Genomic DNA, 15963 nt, shown 5'->3' with positions numbered 1-15963 from the left:
AATAAAAATATTAACAAAATTAATTGAATTAATAAGAATCAAATTCTTTAAGTTTGATTTTTAGTGTCGATTTATGAGACTCTTTAACTTAATCTTTTAGTAAAAAATATTTATCTGCAAAAAATTAAACCAATAATATAACTCCGGCCAATATTTGTCACATTCATTTATAAATTGTATTCTTTGCCCTTTCTCTCATAGTTGTTCACTAACAAAAAATTTCATGCAAAGAAAAGAAAACAACGTTCAATCGTTCTGTAAATCTCTCTCTCTTGTACTCAGAAGAAATTTTAATATGGGAAATGCGTTGGATTGCATCTCTCCTGATGAAAAGGCGAGCTCAAAGAAAGCTTCAAGTTCATGGTATCCTACCTCACGCCATCTAACTTTACCCTCCTCCTCTTCCTCCTCTGCCTCCTTCACTCCTTTCTTCAATGGGAGGCCGAGCTTGTTTTCTTCTTCAAGGAAGAAGAAGAACAAGAGGGGATTATCAGGGAGCCTTGATGGCCTTGATGACCATGAGTCTTCTTCTGTTATCCAAGAACAAGCTATTGCCGCTGCTTTGCTTTTCCGTCATCATCAGAGAAACGGTTCTCTTCCTAATTTTATCCGATCAAATTCAGTCGTTTGTCCGTCGCCGGGTTCGAAGAAACAAGGTGGTTTTCCAAGGAGTTCAAGCACTAGGCAACGTTCACTATCCGATCCAATGATAAGGCCTCAACAACTTGTTAATAGCCAGCAGGTTTGACTTCGACAAAATTCAGTTGAGTCGGTCTTGTTTTTTTATCCTTCACATTTTATTTTATAAATTTCCAAAATTTTAGCTCTCTTGGCAAAAAGAAGCATTTGCAAAATTATTATAATATCACTAAAAAATTATTAAACATCCAACCTAAAATCAGATGAAAAACACAAATAATAATATCATATGACTCAATAAGATCATATGACTAAAAATTATAAGATCATATGACTCAATACTTAAAAGATATGAAATAATATCATTTTAACATATCTTTATCATGTGTAGACGAACACAGAAATTTATTATGTTACAAACTTAAAAGAGGTAACAGGTTAAAAAAAAAAATTCTATGCTCTGATATCATGTTAAACATTTAATTTAAAAGTAATTGACAATAAGTAGAAAGATCAATTTGAATATAAGAACACAAAAAAATTCAATATTTAACATATGTGAGATAACAACACTTTAGTGGTTACAATAATAGAGGATGTATAGGAATTTAGTTGGTGAATTACTCTGCTTAACTTGAATTTTGCCTCTTGGTTCCATTCATTCATCTTAGCTATAGCACTGGACCAAGTTGGTCAAATTGTTGATTCTTTGATATCAACCTGTCCTAGCAGTAACCTGATAGTGGTGGCCTTATCTAAGACACATTGGCTTCCAAAATAAAGTCTCCTTAAGCATATAACGAATTCATTGAATCTTATTTCTATGGTATATAAGATATGGTTTGGAACTTAGCGAGCAAGTTAATCAAAATTCTTCCTCCAGGAAGTGAAGATCGATGGCCTTGAAACCAACCATTTTGTGCTTGTCCATGGAGGTGGTTTTGGTGCGTGGTGTTGGTATAAAACAATGACACTTTTGGAAGAAGCTGGATTTAAAGTTGATGCTGTTGACTTAACTGGTTCTGGAGTTAATTCTTTTGAAACCAACAGCATTACTTCTCTGGCACAATATGTAAAGCCACTCACTGATATCTTTGATAAGCTAAAAGATGGAGAGAAGGTTGGTAACTTCATATTTCGAAGTAAATTATAAAGAAATATATGCAGTAGCTATATATATGGTTACCAGCATCGGGTTCCTTGATTTGAAAATGCAGGTCATTTTGGTGGGACATGATTTTGGTGGTGCTTGTATCTCCTTTGTGATGGAGTTATATCCACCTAAAATTTCAAAAGCTGTTTTTGTTGCTGCAGCAATGTTGACTAGTGGCCAGAGTACCCTGGATATGTTCTCACAGCAGGTTTGATTAGTGGCTCTTTACCACATTGAATTCAAAAGATAATGAGATTAAGTTATCAGACAACCTTAAAATCTGTTACTGCATTGATCCATCTGTAGCTATCAGCTAGCAATCGAAAGATCGAAACTGCCTGAGATTAACTATCTTAAAATGTGCTAGGATTCCAAGGCTAAATTCCAGATCCTGATATAAAAAAGTACATTGAACTATGCTTTGCAATGTAAACTGATACTTCACTCTATACCAGATGGGTTCAAATGATCAAATGCGACAGGCTCAGATATTTTTGTACGCTAATGGTAATAATAACCCTCCAACTGCTGTTGATCTTGACAAAACATTGTTGAGAGACTTGTTCTTCAATCAAAGTTCAGCTAAGGTATTTGTTTCCTAAAATTCTCAGTGTTACATTGTGATTGTAACGTAATTGCTAAGGATGTTAAACAATTTTCTTCCCAGGATGTTGCCCTGGCGTCAGTATTAATGAGACCGATCCCATTCGTGCCGGTTTTAGAGAAGCTTTCTCTTTCTGATATGAACTATGGATCCATCCGACGCTTCTATATAAAAACTCAGGAAGATTGTGCCATTACAATCCCTTTACAGGAAGCCATGATAAAATCCAATCCACCAGAACAAGTTTTCCAGCTTAAGGGTTCTGATCATGCCCCTTTTTTCTCAAGGCCTCAAGGGTTGCACAAGTTACTTACAGAAATAGCACAGATTCCACCAAAGCAAACCTGTAGCAGTACACCTGAACTGAGGCATCTTTTGGAAAATGGCACATCCTGAACTGCATCTGCTGCATTTTGTGATGTTGGTAGCAAAAATGTGCATGTGAGATTAAAATTAACCAGCCATTAAATTATTCATAATCATGGGCATGCATATGCTGTTGTATTCCTATTTTGTAATATACAAATTCTGTCATCCAGGATGTTTACTTGTACCTCTGTATTGTTTTTAGCAGTGTATTACACACTTTGATCCTCAAAACCAATGTAAACATTTGTCAAAAGCATAACATTCCTTATCTATCCGACACCGCATCCCAAGTCCATGTAACATGGTTAGTCATAGCTGAATGGGCAAGTAAATCACTGACTACATTTTTTTTCTTTATTTCGTTACAAGTGTGGACAAGACAAGACAAAACCAATGGTTCCCATATTGGAAACCATTTTTATAAGCAACATAAATAAATCAATTTAGATATTATTATCATCACTCAACGATACTGAAATTGGTTTAAAAATAAAAAATTTCGAATAATATATATATTTATATCTAACTTAGCAAACATCATTTCCAAGATGCAATTGGATTTGTGAATAATTTAAAAATCTTAATCCCTTTATTATAAATTTGTTGAAATTTCATTGTCAAAATTTTCCACACACTTTATCCTTGTTTGGATACATTTATGCTATTAAAAGGTTTGTGCCACCCTTAATTTTTTGAATTTGAAGCGATTATGAAACAAAATTTATTATTATCATTGTTTATTTTATAACACATCGGGTTAAATATTTTGAAATTTCATTTGAATTTAATTGATTTCTTTAAAGTAATAATCTCATATTAACTTAATAAATTTGGAATTTTACTTTTAGAATATTTTTCGTAAAGATGAAACTTAAATAATTTAATATCCCTTGAAAATGTTAAAATCAGCTTGTTGTTCCAAAAATGCCAAAAAAAAAAAAAATCAAAAAATGGTTTCACCACTCAAGTTGGGACAAAATGGCGACAAAAACACAATTTGAAGGAGATGAAACGACAGCGTTTTCCATCATTAGATTGCCTATTGCACATGTCATGACAGATAATCTGCCCACGTTTTTGGCTAATTCCACTTCTAACACACTTCACGCTTTATGCCAAAGCAGAAAGCGTGGAATAAGCAAAAATTGGTAGTGAACTTATCACATTTCACTTTCTTTTTAAGTATGCAGCTGTTATTACTCTCTCACTACTCCTCCACTTTCTCTCTGCTCTCCAGATCTGATCTAAAAAAATTTTCAGGTAATTTCAAAACCACCTAACCCTAGATCGTCAATTCTTCGCGTTTCGAAGGTTATAGTGTTTTATTCACTGAGTTCAGCCATCAACTTCTTAATTCTAACCTTTTTTTTACTGTTCTGATTTAACGTTTTGATGTTTTAATTGATTTGTTTAAATTTAATGCCCTTTGTTTGGATGTGAAGTACGGATTCAAAGTTTTTTGATTGTGACGTTTTTTCTTGTTCTGATTTGGTTTACTGTATCGATCTTGTAATCATGTTATTTGATTTGTTTTAATGAGTTCGAAATTATTTGGGTTTTTTTCCTTTTCTTTTTCTTTTTTTTTTTTTCATGGTTTTTATATGGTTTATTCGGTGAAATTATGAGTTATTTTTTCCGTGGGTGGTGTTTTATCTTCATTGCTCTAGTTGAATGTAAATGACATTCAATAGTGAAGTTAATGAGGAAATTTTGGAACAAAAATGGGAAAGGCATGAGTTATGGAGGAGCTCTTTTCTTTTTGTTTTTCTTTAAAGGGGTTTTATTTGATTTGTTTAAGATTTGATAGTCCTTTAGTTTCATTGCGCAGCATCTCGTTTTCCTAGTGACTTGTGCAGAAAGGTAACTCTTTTGGTTCTACCTGCTTGCCTTTGAAAAGCTAATGTTGTTTAGGATTTTTACTTTTGTAGAATATTGGGGTTTATTGAAATACTTTTACAGTAGCTATGATGTAATTTTTGCTATGGAGTACTGAATCTTCCTGATTTTGAGTGAAGAAATGTGCTAACTCGAAATCAAACTATGAAAGGAAAAGGAGACGATTTAAAAACAAGTAAGAACCAGCGTGCAATAACGGAACAAATGTTCATAGGACCTCATGGTGTGTAGTGTTATCCTTTATGGCTAAGCATTGGCGCATTTCTCTGAGTATTACTTGGGGAGTTAAGCTTGAGGCCGAGCTCAAAAGATTTGGATAGAAAAAATCTTGTTTAGAAGTGTTGTTCAAGCCTGGCATTGCATTACAGAAGTGATAGGGGGGCATGAAGTCTAGGAATAACATTGCCATCAATGTTCTTAATTAAGAATTGTAATGGAAGTTCTCTCAATGTGCTTGTTTTGCTTCTTGCTTGTACCGAATGGTGTAGTTTAATATATCCTTTAGTGGTATAATGTCGATTTATATTCATTCCATCTACCCTTGCTACCATCCCTTCCTACTTCTTAAAATGGGATTATAGATTCTTACTTTGTGCTATTTGTTTCCTCCTTGCCTGCGTGATAGGTTTTTAGCTCCATTTCCTAGTAAGTTGGAAAAGATGGGTCGTGGAGTTAGCAGTGGTGGTGGGCAGAGCTCATTGGGTTATCTATTTGGGAATGGAGAAGCTCCAAAACCTGCCACAAACAATTCCCAAGCTTCTCCAACCGAAGAACCAGCTGTCTCCAAACCTGCTCCCGCTCCTCAACCAGTAGATATTACCAAGCAAATTCCTGCTGGCATTAACAGTACTTCCGTGAACAATTATATGCGTGCTGATGGTCAGAACACTGGCAATTTCATTACGGTATAACCTTGTTTATGATTGCTTTATGACTCCTTAAAATTGTATGATACTTGAAGACTTACCCTTTTGGTGTTTTAAGTAGTCATACTTTGTTTTAAGTTACTGACATTTTCTATTTCTTTCCGCCAGTCTTTCAATTAACGGTAGGAACATTACAAAGACATGGTGGCTGAATAGGTGTCTGGTTAGTTCAGAAAGAGCTAATTGTGTGCTTTTGATAAATGCCTTGAAGATATGATTTATACTTTTTAGAAACTTGAACCTCATTGAGGAGAAACTATTAGTGAGCTTGGATGCATCTTAATTAATGTGTATCAAAGTTCTGGGAATTAGGTTGGAAGCTGTCAATCTTTTTATAGGTTAATTGTTCTTTGGAATTAACACATCTAGGAAAATTGTAAATTTTTTTATTTGTACATTTTTCATTAATTACTTTTAGAAGACAGCTGAAATGTAAAATGTTTTATCCTAATGTCCATCTCTCATTCTGAATAAGTTTTTAGTATTAATTGTTTTCCAAGGGAATTGGCTTTGAAAACATATAATCAAATATACAGGGAGGATGTTGTTCCACTGTGTCTTGGAAGCTTCTTCAAAGCACCATAATATTATGCTTGTAAAACTTGCTTTGGTGGTGTTTATAATTGATTGTTGCTGTTTAAATCAAAAGCAGTTACCTCCTTTTTATGGAGCACTGTCTGTATTCACCTACCAAAGGATTTTGATGGTGTATCTGAAATATTAAGTTTAGGTGATGGTTATTGATTGTTAAACTCCTATAATAACCCTGTTTTTCTCTTTCTTCCTTGATGCAGGATCGACCTTCTACCAAGGTTCATGCTGCCCCTGGAGGTGGATCTTCTCTGGGTTACCTTTTTGGTGGGAAACCTGGGGATAGTAAATGAGATTGTTCCTTATCATCTCTTGATAATGAGAGTATTGTTTGTTTATTGTTGGAGAAGCCATGGATTCTGGATGACACCTTTTCGATCTTTTAACATAAGTGACGTAAAAACCCGCCGTCCCATGTGGTGTAATATACAGGTCTTGTGGTTGTTGTTTGGTTTATTCAATCTGGAGTTCTCCATATTTGATGCACAAACATCTATTGCAGAGCTCAGTTAATGTGATAAAACAATGTTATGTTTCTTATGCATAGATCCGTCATTTTACCTTCTCTCTTTATCCTACTTTATGCAGTCTACAATTTTGACAGAATTTTCCTTGCGCTGTGTATTACTAAATGCATCTCTTTCTTCTTCTTCTAGTTATCATATGTATGCCTTTTTTAAAAAATAATAATAATAATAGTAAAATTGTGGTTTTCTTATTAGGAGCTGGTGAGTTTGAGAGCCCACTCGAGCAAATAATAATTTTTTCATGTCAAATTTCAAGGTGATTCCTTCGGAATCGAGTCCGAAAGATACATGTTTAGATTTTGCATTTTGCTTGAAAGCGACATGATAATTTTAGATATGATTAAAAAATAAAATTAACGGTTTAAAATTAATACAAATTATTAGTTTGATAAAGTTAATATAATATATTTTGTATTTAGCATGTTAGCATAAATCATAATATGACAATTTTATATTTATATGTATGAATATAAATCTACTTGGAAGTCTGGAAGTCATCTTTACTCCATTGATTAGAATAGAAGACAAAAATTTGATATGATTTAAAATTTTTAAAAAATTATATATAAGATTAATAAAATAAAATATATATTTTATATTTTCGTATTAAATTAATATAAATTGTAATATATAATTTTTATATAAAATATTATCTAAATACATAAATTATTAATATTTTATATAATATAAATATATTTATTAATATTTTATACGAATATATAAATTAATAAGTTTAGTCCTCCTATGTTTGGACAAGTTGGTGACCTTATTTTTTGGGCTCCTTTTGAACCTGTTACATCTGGGCAACTACTTTTAATCAACCTTAATCCTTTTAGCCTTCTCCAGGCCTTTCTTTTTGGCCTTTTTGTAACCTGACCGGCAACAATAACCACGTCTTTTCTTTTCTCCCTGCCCAATTGCTCTTTCTTTCCCCCCCCTAATTTACCGGGTCGTTTTCTCTTCCCCTTTTGTCCCAATTTCGAAGCCCTAAGCTCATCAAGGCATTGAATTCAAACTCGACAACTCCCACACTTCTTTGATTAAGTTTCTTTGCCTTAATTTTTAGTATTAGAAATGATAGAAAGGGCTCGAATGAAGCTTAACCCGTGGCAGCAGGCGGCGGTTGCTGTAGGATCAGCTGTGGGTGCGTTGCTCAATCCACGAAGGGCAGATTTAATAGCAGCTCTTGGAGAGACAACTGGAAAGCCTGCTTTTGAAAGGGTTCTTCAGAGAATGAAAAGGAATCCAGAAGGCAGAGTCAGTATCTCTTCCTATCACTCCTATCCTATGTCTTTTATGCTTTAAAATAAATGAATTAAATGATTGAACAAAGCAGGTTTTATGGTTATATAAATATTTGCTTTGAGTGATTTTTGCTGTTAGAAATGGATTTTTTTTTCTTCCAGATTGAGCAAGGGGATTTTGTTTGAGAATTCATAATGTTGAGTTAGAAACTCAAATGGGTGAATGAAAAAAATTTTTAGTTAGGTTATGAGAGATGTCATCAATACTGGAATTTTATGTTCTTTGCATTGGATTATCCGAAATTATCCTTCCAGAGATGATTTTAAGACAGTTATCATAATAAACATGCTATCTGCTTATTGGAATGTTAATTTGAATCAGTGTTGCTAAGGTTTAATCCTGTGATTTTAACTTTTAAACAAATAAATGGGCGCAATGTTATTTGTTGAAGTTAGTGTCCTTGAAATTTGTTGAAATGCTACATGCATTGTGCCTTTTTCTTGGTTGTCTTGGAGGAATGAACTGCAAATAGAGTCAACCTTACTGACTTAATTAAGTAGTATCCATGTATTAACATCATTTTTGGCGATTAAAGATTGCAATAGCATCATGAAAAAAGGAGCTGAAGCGTGTTTTCATTCTTATCTATACCAATTTGATGTTAAATGTGCGTGGTTGTTCCCTTTACTTCTTCTGGCTCTAATTGTTGTCTTGTAAATGAGAGCCTCCTTTAATTATATGTCTTTGGTGCATTTCTCTGTTTTGCAAAACGGTGCCCAATTTGAAAATTCAATATCATTATTTGGAATATTGGAGCCTGCCTGTGATATTAATCCCATGCATTCTCTTTTGGTTGATAAGCAGCTTGATGGTTCAAGCATCAGCATCTTGTTTTCATTGGTCATCAATGTTGTTCTTTCCATGCTTGACTAATAATATTCATAACTGGCATTGTTAACATCTTTTAGCTTTCATCCATAACCATGGTGTTTTCTTTAACAGGCAGTGCTCCTTGAGCGGCCTCGTGTTATATCTGAAAAAGTGGGTCATGCATGGGACCTACCAGAAAATACTTTTGGTGCTGCATATGCAAGGTTCATGGGATCCAGGAATTTTTCCCCGGATGACAGACCACCTGTGCGGTTCATGGACACAGATGAGCTAGCATATGTGGCTATGCGGGCTCGTGAGGTGCACGACTTCTGGCATACCCTTTTTGGCCTTCCTACCAACTTGATTGGTGAATCTGCATTGAAGGTTATTGAGTTTGAGCAAATGTATCTCCCAATGTGCCTGCTTTCAGTTGTAGGTGGAACCGCAAGGTTTAATGAAAAACAAAGAACATTGTTCTTCCAACATTACTTCCCATGGGCTGTCAAGGCTGGTTTGCGATGCACAGATCTAATGTGTATATATTACGAGAAGCACTTTCATGAAGATTTGGAGGATGTTCGAAGGAGATGGGGGATAATACCAGCTCCTACTGCCCCTAAATAAATTATTAGCCAAGAACCCTAAATCCCCCCCCCCCCCCCCCCCCCACTCCTGGTTCCTTGCCAGAATAGATGCGATGACTGCAATTTTTCCAGATAATTTTAGCAATGAATGGCATCAAACAAAAACCTTGTCTACTATTACAATTTTCCCTTTGTGATTGGCAATACAATTTGGGGCTGCTGGTGTCTAAGGAAGCAGAAGATGAATTTTGTGGCTATCCAAAACTTTGCTTTCATCTGTAGAAAATTTTTTTGGGGGCTAATGTTAACTGTGGATGGACTGCTCTCAAGAATAAAACAGCTTTGCTATAATAATTTAGATGCTCTTGCAATATATAGATGCATATACAATCGGATTAACTTTGAATAGCTTTGAATAGTAACGTGGGTCGTTTTCATTTAATTTTGGCCTGTAATTAGGTAGACAAAGGGACTAGGTTACAATTAAACTTATGCCAGTGTCATGATAAAAGAGGTTGAAAATGTTTTTTGCCCTGAGAATTGAGGGATAGGGTTTGGGAGTTGGGAAAACTTCCCCTGATTGGGGGATTTCTGCAAGTGCTTTAGATCAGAAAAGGGGCCTTTTACCATTAACATTTAAAAGGTGCTATTAATTCACTAACGAATAAGTTTATTTCAAATCTTTGCTATAGAAATACAGTGCTTTACTATTTACTTGGAGATAAGGGAAACGATTTCAACATAATCAACGAGCCGGTGAAGGACACCAAAAAAATCATTACAGGAAACCACCAATTGGGCAGTTCCAGTTCCAAGTTCCAGCTTCCAAGCCATTAACCTAGTTAGCATGGCAACAGGTTGGTCAAAACAGTAACCTATTCATTTGTTCTTGGAAATAAGGATGTGCCTAATAATACATATGATGATACTCTGAACCTCCACTCCTTTTTCGCCCTCCTTTAAAGTGGTGCTGATTGGTTTGCTCATCCATCTTCTCCAAATGGCAGGATCGAGGCGGATTTGGGAGCATGCAAGCGCAGAGAAGAGAATCTAAAACCCCAAAAAAGATGAACTGCTTCAGTTCAGACCTCAGATCAGAACCCGGAAATATCAATGTCCTTTTTTGGAAGACAAGGACAGCGTGGGATGGCCTGAAACTCTACAGCTGGAAGCTGAGGAACGGCTCTGCAGCAAAAGTGAGAGTGATTGAAGAGAAGGGGTCGGAGCAAACAGAGACAACTGAAGGAAAGAAAAAGAAAATAACAGTTTGGGGAAGAGAGTAAAGCAATGAGCAAAAAAATTAATCTGCTGATGACAGGTGATAAAGAAACATAGAGCGGCGCCTGTAGCTGTGTACGAGAGATTATTACTGTTGTGGGGGGATTCGGTTTTCTCTGCCTGCAATTGCATGCTCGAGGCCCGTTTCTAGTGCCCTAATAATGGCTACACCCCATTGCTCCACCTCCAACACCCCCATAATTATCCATTTGCATGCAGATTTTCCCTTGTCAACGAGCTCATTTACGTACTACTCTTCAATGGGACTGTTCCAAGTAAAAGATTTTTACTATTTCTGGACACTTTTGTTTCGTACTGTTATTCACGTGATTACTGTACTTCTTTTTCATAAACCATTCAAAAGGCAAGGCCCTAAACGAAAAAAGTAGTTTCTTTTTTATTTTTTGCGCTTTCTTGTATCCAATGGAACAAAAGGGCTGATGTGACAATTTGGTTAACTTTCTGCAACACAGTTAATAAGATCATCCAAATCCATTTTTTCTTTCACGATATAGAACAATATATAAACTGAGTTCAAAACTCTCTAAGCCAGGTAGCATTGGCTCACCAGAATTGGGATTCATCAAAAAATGTTACTTGAGGCTACTTACCTAACATCCTAGCTTTTGTGTGAAAACAGCTATTCAATAGAAAATCAATTCCAAAAACTAGCTTTGTTGGTGCCTTTCAAACTTGAAATATTCCACCAAATTTCAGGATCGAGGCACTTCCAGATTTAAGGAAACTTGAAAAATTAAAAACCCTTTTAGGATAACAATTTTCTCATTTATTTGTTCCAAATTCCAAAAGGGCAATCAAAATGGGTTATTAAAAGTTAATTTTGGTCAAAAAAAAAAAAAAGGAGCCATTTAAGGAGCACTATACACTGTATTGCATCGAAGAAAATGCTCATTTATTCAATCATAATCTCTATGTTTTAGGAGAAATGGCTGGGATGGGAAAATTGGGAATGCAAACGTCTCTTCAACTTCGGTCATTTGAATTTTGTATTCAAATTTGAGTTGTTAATTAATGATAATAAAATTTCCACTAGATAACTTCCTAATCACTATGAATCTTGATTCTAGCATTGGTTTTCTCCGATGAGAGACCAAATGCGTTCCAAATTCTTAATCCATTTAAGATTCATTGAAACGATAAATAAAAAAAAAATTTATCTCATCATCATATCATTTTAAATTAAAATTTTAAAAATTTAATAATAAGATATCAAAATAATATGATATAAATTTTTTTTCATTACCATTTAAATGAAGCATTAGCTAATCAACTGTCTATCCAAATCTTTAGTAAACATTTTTCTTTGTTGCCATCTCCATGCCATATATGATGCAACCATTGAACTAAAATGAATTTGATTATATTAGTTTCGTAGTTAATTACTCTTTAGCCTAATGCCTAGTCTCCTCTCGCTTCCTACAGACTACAGTCCTGGATACGTCCCCATCATCAACTTTCTACAAAATCACACGGCTAAGATTCATCCATGAGACACGTCGCTTCAGATTTTAAGGAGAGAGAGAGAGAGAGATCAAAATCAGAATGGGAAAAAGACTGATACGATTCCCAAATGGATTCCTCTTTTTTAGAATATTATGATAAAAGATAAATTTATCACTAAATTTTTTATTATTAAATTATTATTATATTTCTAATTTTAATGTGATAGTAATTGAAAATATTTTATAGAATATTTTCTATAAAAACTGTTTTATAATTTTAAAAAATTATGAAAATGACATTATATTGAAAAAAATCAAAACTAACTAAAAATGATGTAATATTATATTTAATAAAAAATATTATGATAAAAAAATAAAAGAATTGGATTCCGTAACATTATATTTAAAAAAATATCATGATAAAAAAATAAATGAACTAAAAAATTTTAGTTTTAATTTCATTATTTTTTTCTTGTCATATTATTTTCAAAATTATATATTTTGAGTTATTAAATTTTTTTTACAAATTTTTTACTAAAGATTCTTTAACTCTACAAAATATAAAATATGATTATAAATTTATAATTATAAAATCGTGTTAATTAAAAATTAATATTAAATTTAAACTACTTACAGAAATATAACAGTATTTTTCAAAAAGATTCAATGCTGGGACTTGTTGTTTTCACTTCTCAGTTCCCATGGTAACCCGAGAGGCCAAAATATATTTTTGTAAAAGCACTGAATTAACCAGGGTTTCTTTTGTTTTGACCATGGTAAAATTACGTTTCTCTTGTTAACTGCCTATCCTGGTTCTCTATTTAATCGCTTCTGCTCCAGTCTATCTCGTGCGCTTACCTAGTAAACTCTTCGTTTTCCTCCTTTCTGTTCTGTTCCATTTCCAGTGCTTATCAATTTGCCAAAGGTTAGTTTTTGTTGAATACCCATCTCTGAGGAAGTGCCAAAAATGTCTCTGGAACATGGTTTTCCGTTGTTTCGATCACCTTTGTTGAGCTTTGAGGCATTTGTTTGGGATGTTCTGTTGGTTGGAATCATTGCCTTGTGGCTTTCTCCAGGGGGGCTTGCATGGGCTCGTTTCAGGTCCAAGGCGAGTTTTGCAATCCCCGGTCCACTTGGATTACCATTCATCGGGTTACTTACTGTGTTCACTGGCTCTACTCCTCACCGAGTCCTCGCTAAACTTGCTAAAACACTTAACGCAGTAAAGTTGATGGCTTTCTCGGTGGGATTCACTCGGTTTATCATTTCCAGTGACCCTGAAACTGCAAGAGATATTCTCAACAACTCAGCTTTTGCTGATAGGCCAGTGAAGGAGTCAGCCTATGAGCTTTTGTTTCACAGGGCAATGGGTTTTGCTCCTTATGGTGAGTATTGGAGGAATTTGAGGCGAATCTCAGCTACCCATTTATTTAGTCCTAAGAGAATTTCTGGCTTTGAAGGATTAAGGCGTGAGATTGGTGTGAAGATGGTGGACCAGATAAAGGATTTGATGGATTCAGAAGGCAAGGTTTTGATCAGAAAGGTTTTTCATTTCGGTTCGTTGAACAATGTGATGGTGACTGTATTTGGTAGAAGTTATGACTTTGGGAAGAGTGGAGAAGGGTTCGAACTTGAAGAGCTTGTGAGTGAAGGGTACGAGTTGTTGGGGATATTCAATTGGAGTGATCATTTTCCTCTTTTAGGCTGGCTTGATTTGCAAGGAGTAAGGAAAAAATGTAGGAATTTGGTTTCAAAGGTTAATGTGTTTGTCGGAAAAATCATAAAAGATCATAGGCTGAAAAGGCTTGATGGGGGTTTGAAAGATGATGATAGTGAAGTTGGGGACTTTGTTGATGTGTTGCTTGATTTGGAGAAATATGAGAAACTCAACGAGTCCGATATGATTGCTGTTTTATGGGTACGACACATTTTATTTTATTTTTTTATTTTGTTGCAAGCTTTTAACTGACACTTGTTTTGCAGGAGATGATATTTAGGGGTACTGATACTGTGGCAATATTGCTAGAATGGATTATAGCCAGAATGGTTTTGCACCCAGAAATCCAATCAAAGGCTCAAGCTGAGATTGATGCTGTTGTTATAAACTCAAAACAGGTGTCTGATTCTGACATTCCAAATCTGCCTTATGTTTTAGCCATTATCAAGGAGACTCTTAGGATGCATCCACCAGGTCCTCTTCTCTCATGGGCTCGTCTTGCCACCCATGATGTTCACATTGGTGATAATTTTATTCCAGCAGGCACAACAGCAATGGTTAACATGTGGGCAATCACTCATGATGAAAAAGTTTGGGTGGAACCAACAAAGTTCAAACCAGAGCGTTTCATGGAAGAAGATGTGAGCATTATGGGTTCTGATCTTAGGTTGGCTCCTTTTGGTTCTGGTAGGAGGGTTTGCCCTGGGAAAGCCATGGGTCTGGCCACTGTTCATCTCTGGTTGGCTCAGTTACTTCAATATTTCAAATGGATCCCTTATGAGAATGGAGATGTGGACTTGACTGAACATTTAAAACTTTCTATGGAGATGAAAAATCCTCTGGTTTGTAAGGCAGTTCCTAGGTTTACTTGAACTCTCTTTTAGTGGCTGGTTGGATATTACCTTTGTCCGACTTTTATGTTTCAGTTTTCATGACCATGTTCGTTGCATTTGGAAATTTAGGGTTTTCTTTTTTTTTCGTTTAGCTTTGATGAAGTGAACTATAAGTAATGTGGTTCTCGATTGCAGAATATAAGTAATGTGGAAGCATCCGTAGTAGCCATCATATATTTATCTTTTGGGAGATGTTGTCCAGGTTGGGTTGGCTTCTATGTACTGAAAAACCAAGTGATAAACATCTTTTGCATTGTACAAAGCTTTCTGATATATATTTGATCTTATTCTCAGCTTATTTGTAGACTTCTCTATGTTGCTACTACTAATATTTCATCATGTCTCCATAAAGTTGTACTATGATGATAGCTAGGCATGGAATATATATCACTTTTTTTTTAAATCAGCAAGATTATATACTTCAATCTGAATAAAGCATCAGGTCATATCTTGTTTGAGGTTTGATTGCCTTGCAGTGCTAATTTATATATAAGTTTACTTGATAAGATCCCATTGCTTGGTGCTGGATGCTTCTACTTGCATGAAAACCAAGTTACCATGGAATTTGTAACTTGGTTTTGCATGGCTTGAAATACAAGTTTCTCTTTCTACAATTTGCTTAAAAGTTTCTATCGACTTTTTTCAACCAAAAAAAAAAATGCAAATATATGTAATTTTGTCACTATAGTCACATTTTTGTGCGTAAAAAAGAATTTAAATTAGTTAAAAAAAAATCAGTATCTAAATCCTGACCAAATGAAGTAAGTACATTATTTATATATAATGATTCATAAAAAAGTATAAGTGATGTTTATTTTTATTGTGGAGATCGAAGTTAGAGTTAGTAATTCATCATTTTCTTTTTTTTTTTTTTTTGTTTTTCCTTATCACAAAGTTATCTGTCCAAAAGCATTATTTACTTTTTACAAAATTATAAATCAAGGAAAATGGTAGTTTTTGTTATTCAGTAATTGATTGTGAAGATAAGAAATGGACTGCTTCTAAAATTTTTTATAAATTAATTATATAGTATTTAAATTATTGTTTAGGCAATCATGATTTTTATAATCTGGAATTTAGCCAAAGGCTCACACATTTTTTTTTAAGAGATGATTTTTAGTAAAATTAAATTTAATTCTCAACATTTACAATTTTATTTTAAATTTTTAATATAAAAAAATTACATCTGCGGTACTAATAAATAA

The 15963-nt window shown here is 34.3% G+C and overlaps 4 protein-coding genes across 4 annotated transcripts; all 4 read left to right on the top strand.

Moving 5' to 3' along the window:
- Nucleotides 1-147: 147 nt before the first annotated feature.
- Nucleotides 148-3053, top strand: LOC111317593 (putative methylesterase 11, chloroplastic). The gene is made up of 5 exons (XM_022920027.2): nt 148-742; nt 1523-1759; nt 1857-2000; nt 2248-2379; nt 2460-3053. The coding sequence occupies exons 1-5, from the start codon at nt 224-226 to the stop codon at nt 2790-2792; spliced, it is 1365 nt and encodes a 454-aa protein (XP_022775762.2). The 5' UTR covers nt 148-223; the 3' UTR covers nt 2793-3053.
- An 834-nt stretch (nt 3054-3887) lies between these two features.
- Nucleotides 3888-6743, top strand: SPR1 (spiral1). Its single transcript, XM_022921001.2, has 3 exons — nt 3888-4025; nt 5287-5566; nt 6382-6743. Exons 2-3 carry the CDS (start codon nt 5321-5323, stop codon nt 6469-6471), a joined length of 336 nt encoding a protein of 111 aa, XP_022776736.1. The 5' UTR covers nt 3888-4025; nt 5287-5320; the 3' UTR covers nt 6472-6743.
- An 811-nt stretch (nt 6744-7554) lies between these two features.
- LOC111318251 (coenzyme Q biosynthesis Coq4 family protein / ubiquinone biosynthesis Coq4 family protein) lies at nt 7555-9780 on the top strand. Its single transcript, XM_022921000.2, has 2 exons — nt 7555-7962; nt 8953-9780. The coding sequence occupies exons 1-2, from the start codon at nt 7780-7782 to the stop codon at nt 9445-9447; spliced, it is 678 nt and encodes a 225-aa protein (XP_022776735.2). The 5' UTR covers nt 7555-7779; the 3' UTR covers nt 9448-9780.
- Nucleotides 9781-12996: 3216 nt separating this feature from the next.
- On the top strand, nt 12997-15053 carry LOC111317592 (cytochrome P450 78A5-like). Its single transcript, XM_022920026.2, has 2 exons — nt 12997-14066; nt 14132-15053. Exons 1-2 carry the CDS (start codon nt 13116-13118, stop codon nt 14735-14737), a joined length of 1557 nt encoding a protein of 518 aa, XP_022775761.2. The 5' UTR covers nt 12997-13115; the 3' UTR covers nt 14738-15053.
- Nucleotides 15054-15963: the final 910 nt, after the last annotated feature.

This window comes from Durio zibethinus, chromosome 2 (assembly GCF_047325235.1).
Source record: "Durio zibethinus cultivar Kanyao isolate XHJ-2024 chromosome 2, ASM4732523v1, whole genome shotgun sequence".
Lineage (NCBI taxonomy): Eukaryota > Viridiplantae > Streptophyta > Magnoliopsida > Malvales > Malvaceae > Durio > Durio zibethinus.
This window is presented reverse-complemented; position numbering and strand designations above follow the sequence as displayed.

Coding starts and splice junctions, on each gene's coding strand:
- LOC111317593 (XM_022920027.2), top strand. CDS start 224: ATGCAAAGAAAAGAAAACAACGTTCAATCGTTCTGTAAATCTCTCTCT. Junction 743..1,522: donor AACTTGTTAATAGCCAGCAG/GTTTGACTTCGA, acceptor TTCTTCCTCCAG/GAAGTGAAGATCGATGGCCT. Junction 2,001..2,247: donor TGGATATGTTCTCACAGCAG/GTTTGATTAGTG, acceptor ACTCTATACCAG/ATGGGTTCAAATGATCAAAT.
- SPR1 (XM_022921001.2), top strand. CDS start 5,321: ATGGGTCGTGGAGTTAGCAGTGGTGGTGGGCAGAGCTCATTGGGTTAT. Junction 5,567..6,381: donor ACACTGGCAATTTCATTACG/GTATAACCTTGT, acceptor TCCTTGATGCAG/GATCGACCTTCTACCAAGGT.
- LOC111318251 (XM_022921000.2), top strand. CDS start 7,780: ATGATAGAAAGGGCTCGAATGAAGCTTAACCCGTGGCAGCAGGCGGCG. Junction 7,963..8,952: donor AAAGGAATCCAGAAGGCAGA/GTCAGTATCTCT, acceptor TTTCTTTAACAG/GCAGTGCTCCTTGAGCGGCC.
- LOC111317592 (XM_022920026.2), top strand. CDS start 13,116: ATGTCTCTGGAACATGGTTTTCCGTTGTTTCGATCACCTTTGTTGAGC. Junction 14,067..14,131: donor ATATGATTGCTGTTTTATGG/GTACGACACATT, acceptor CTTGTTTTGCAG/GAGATGATATTTAGGGGTAC.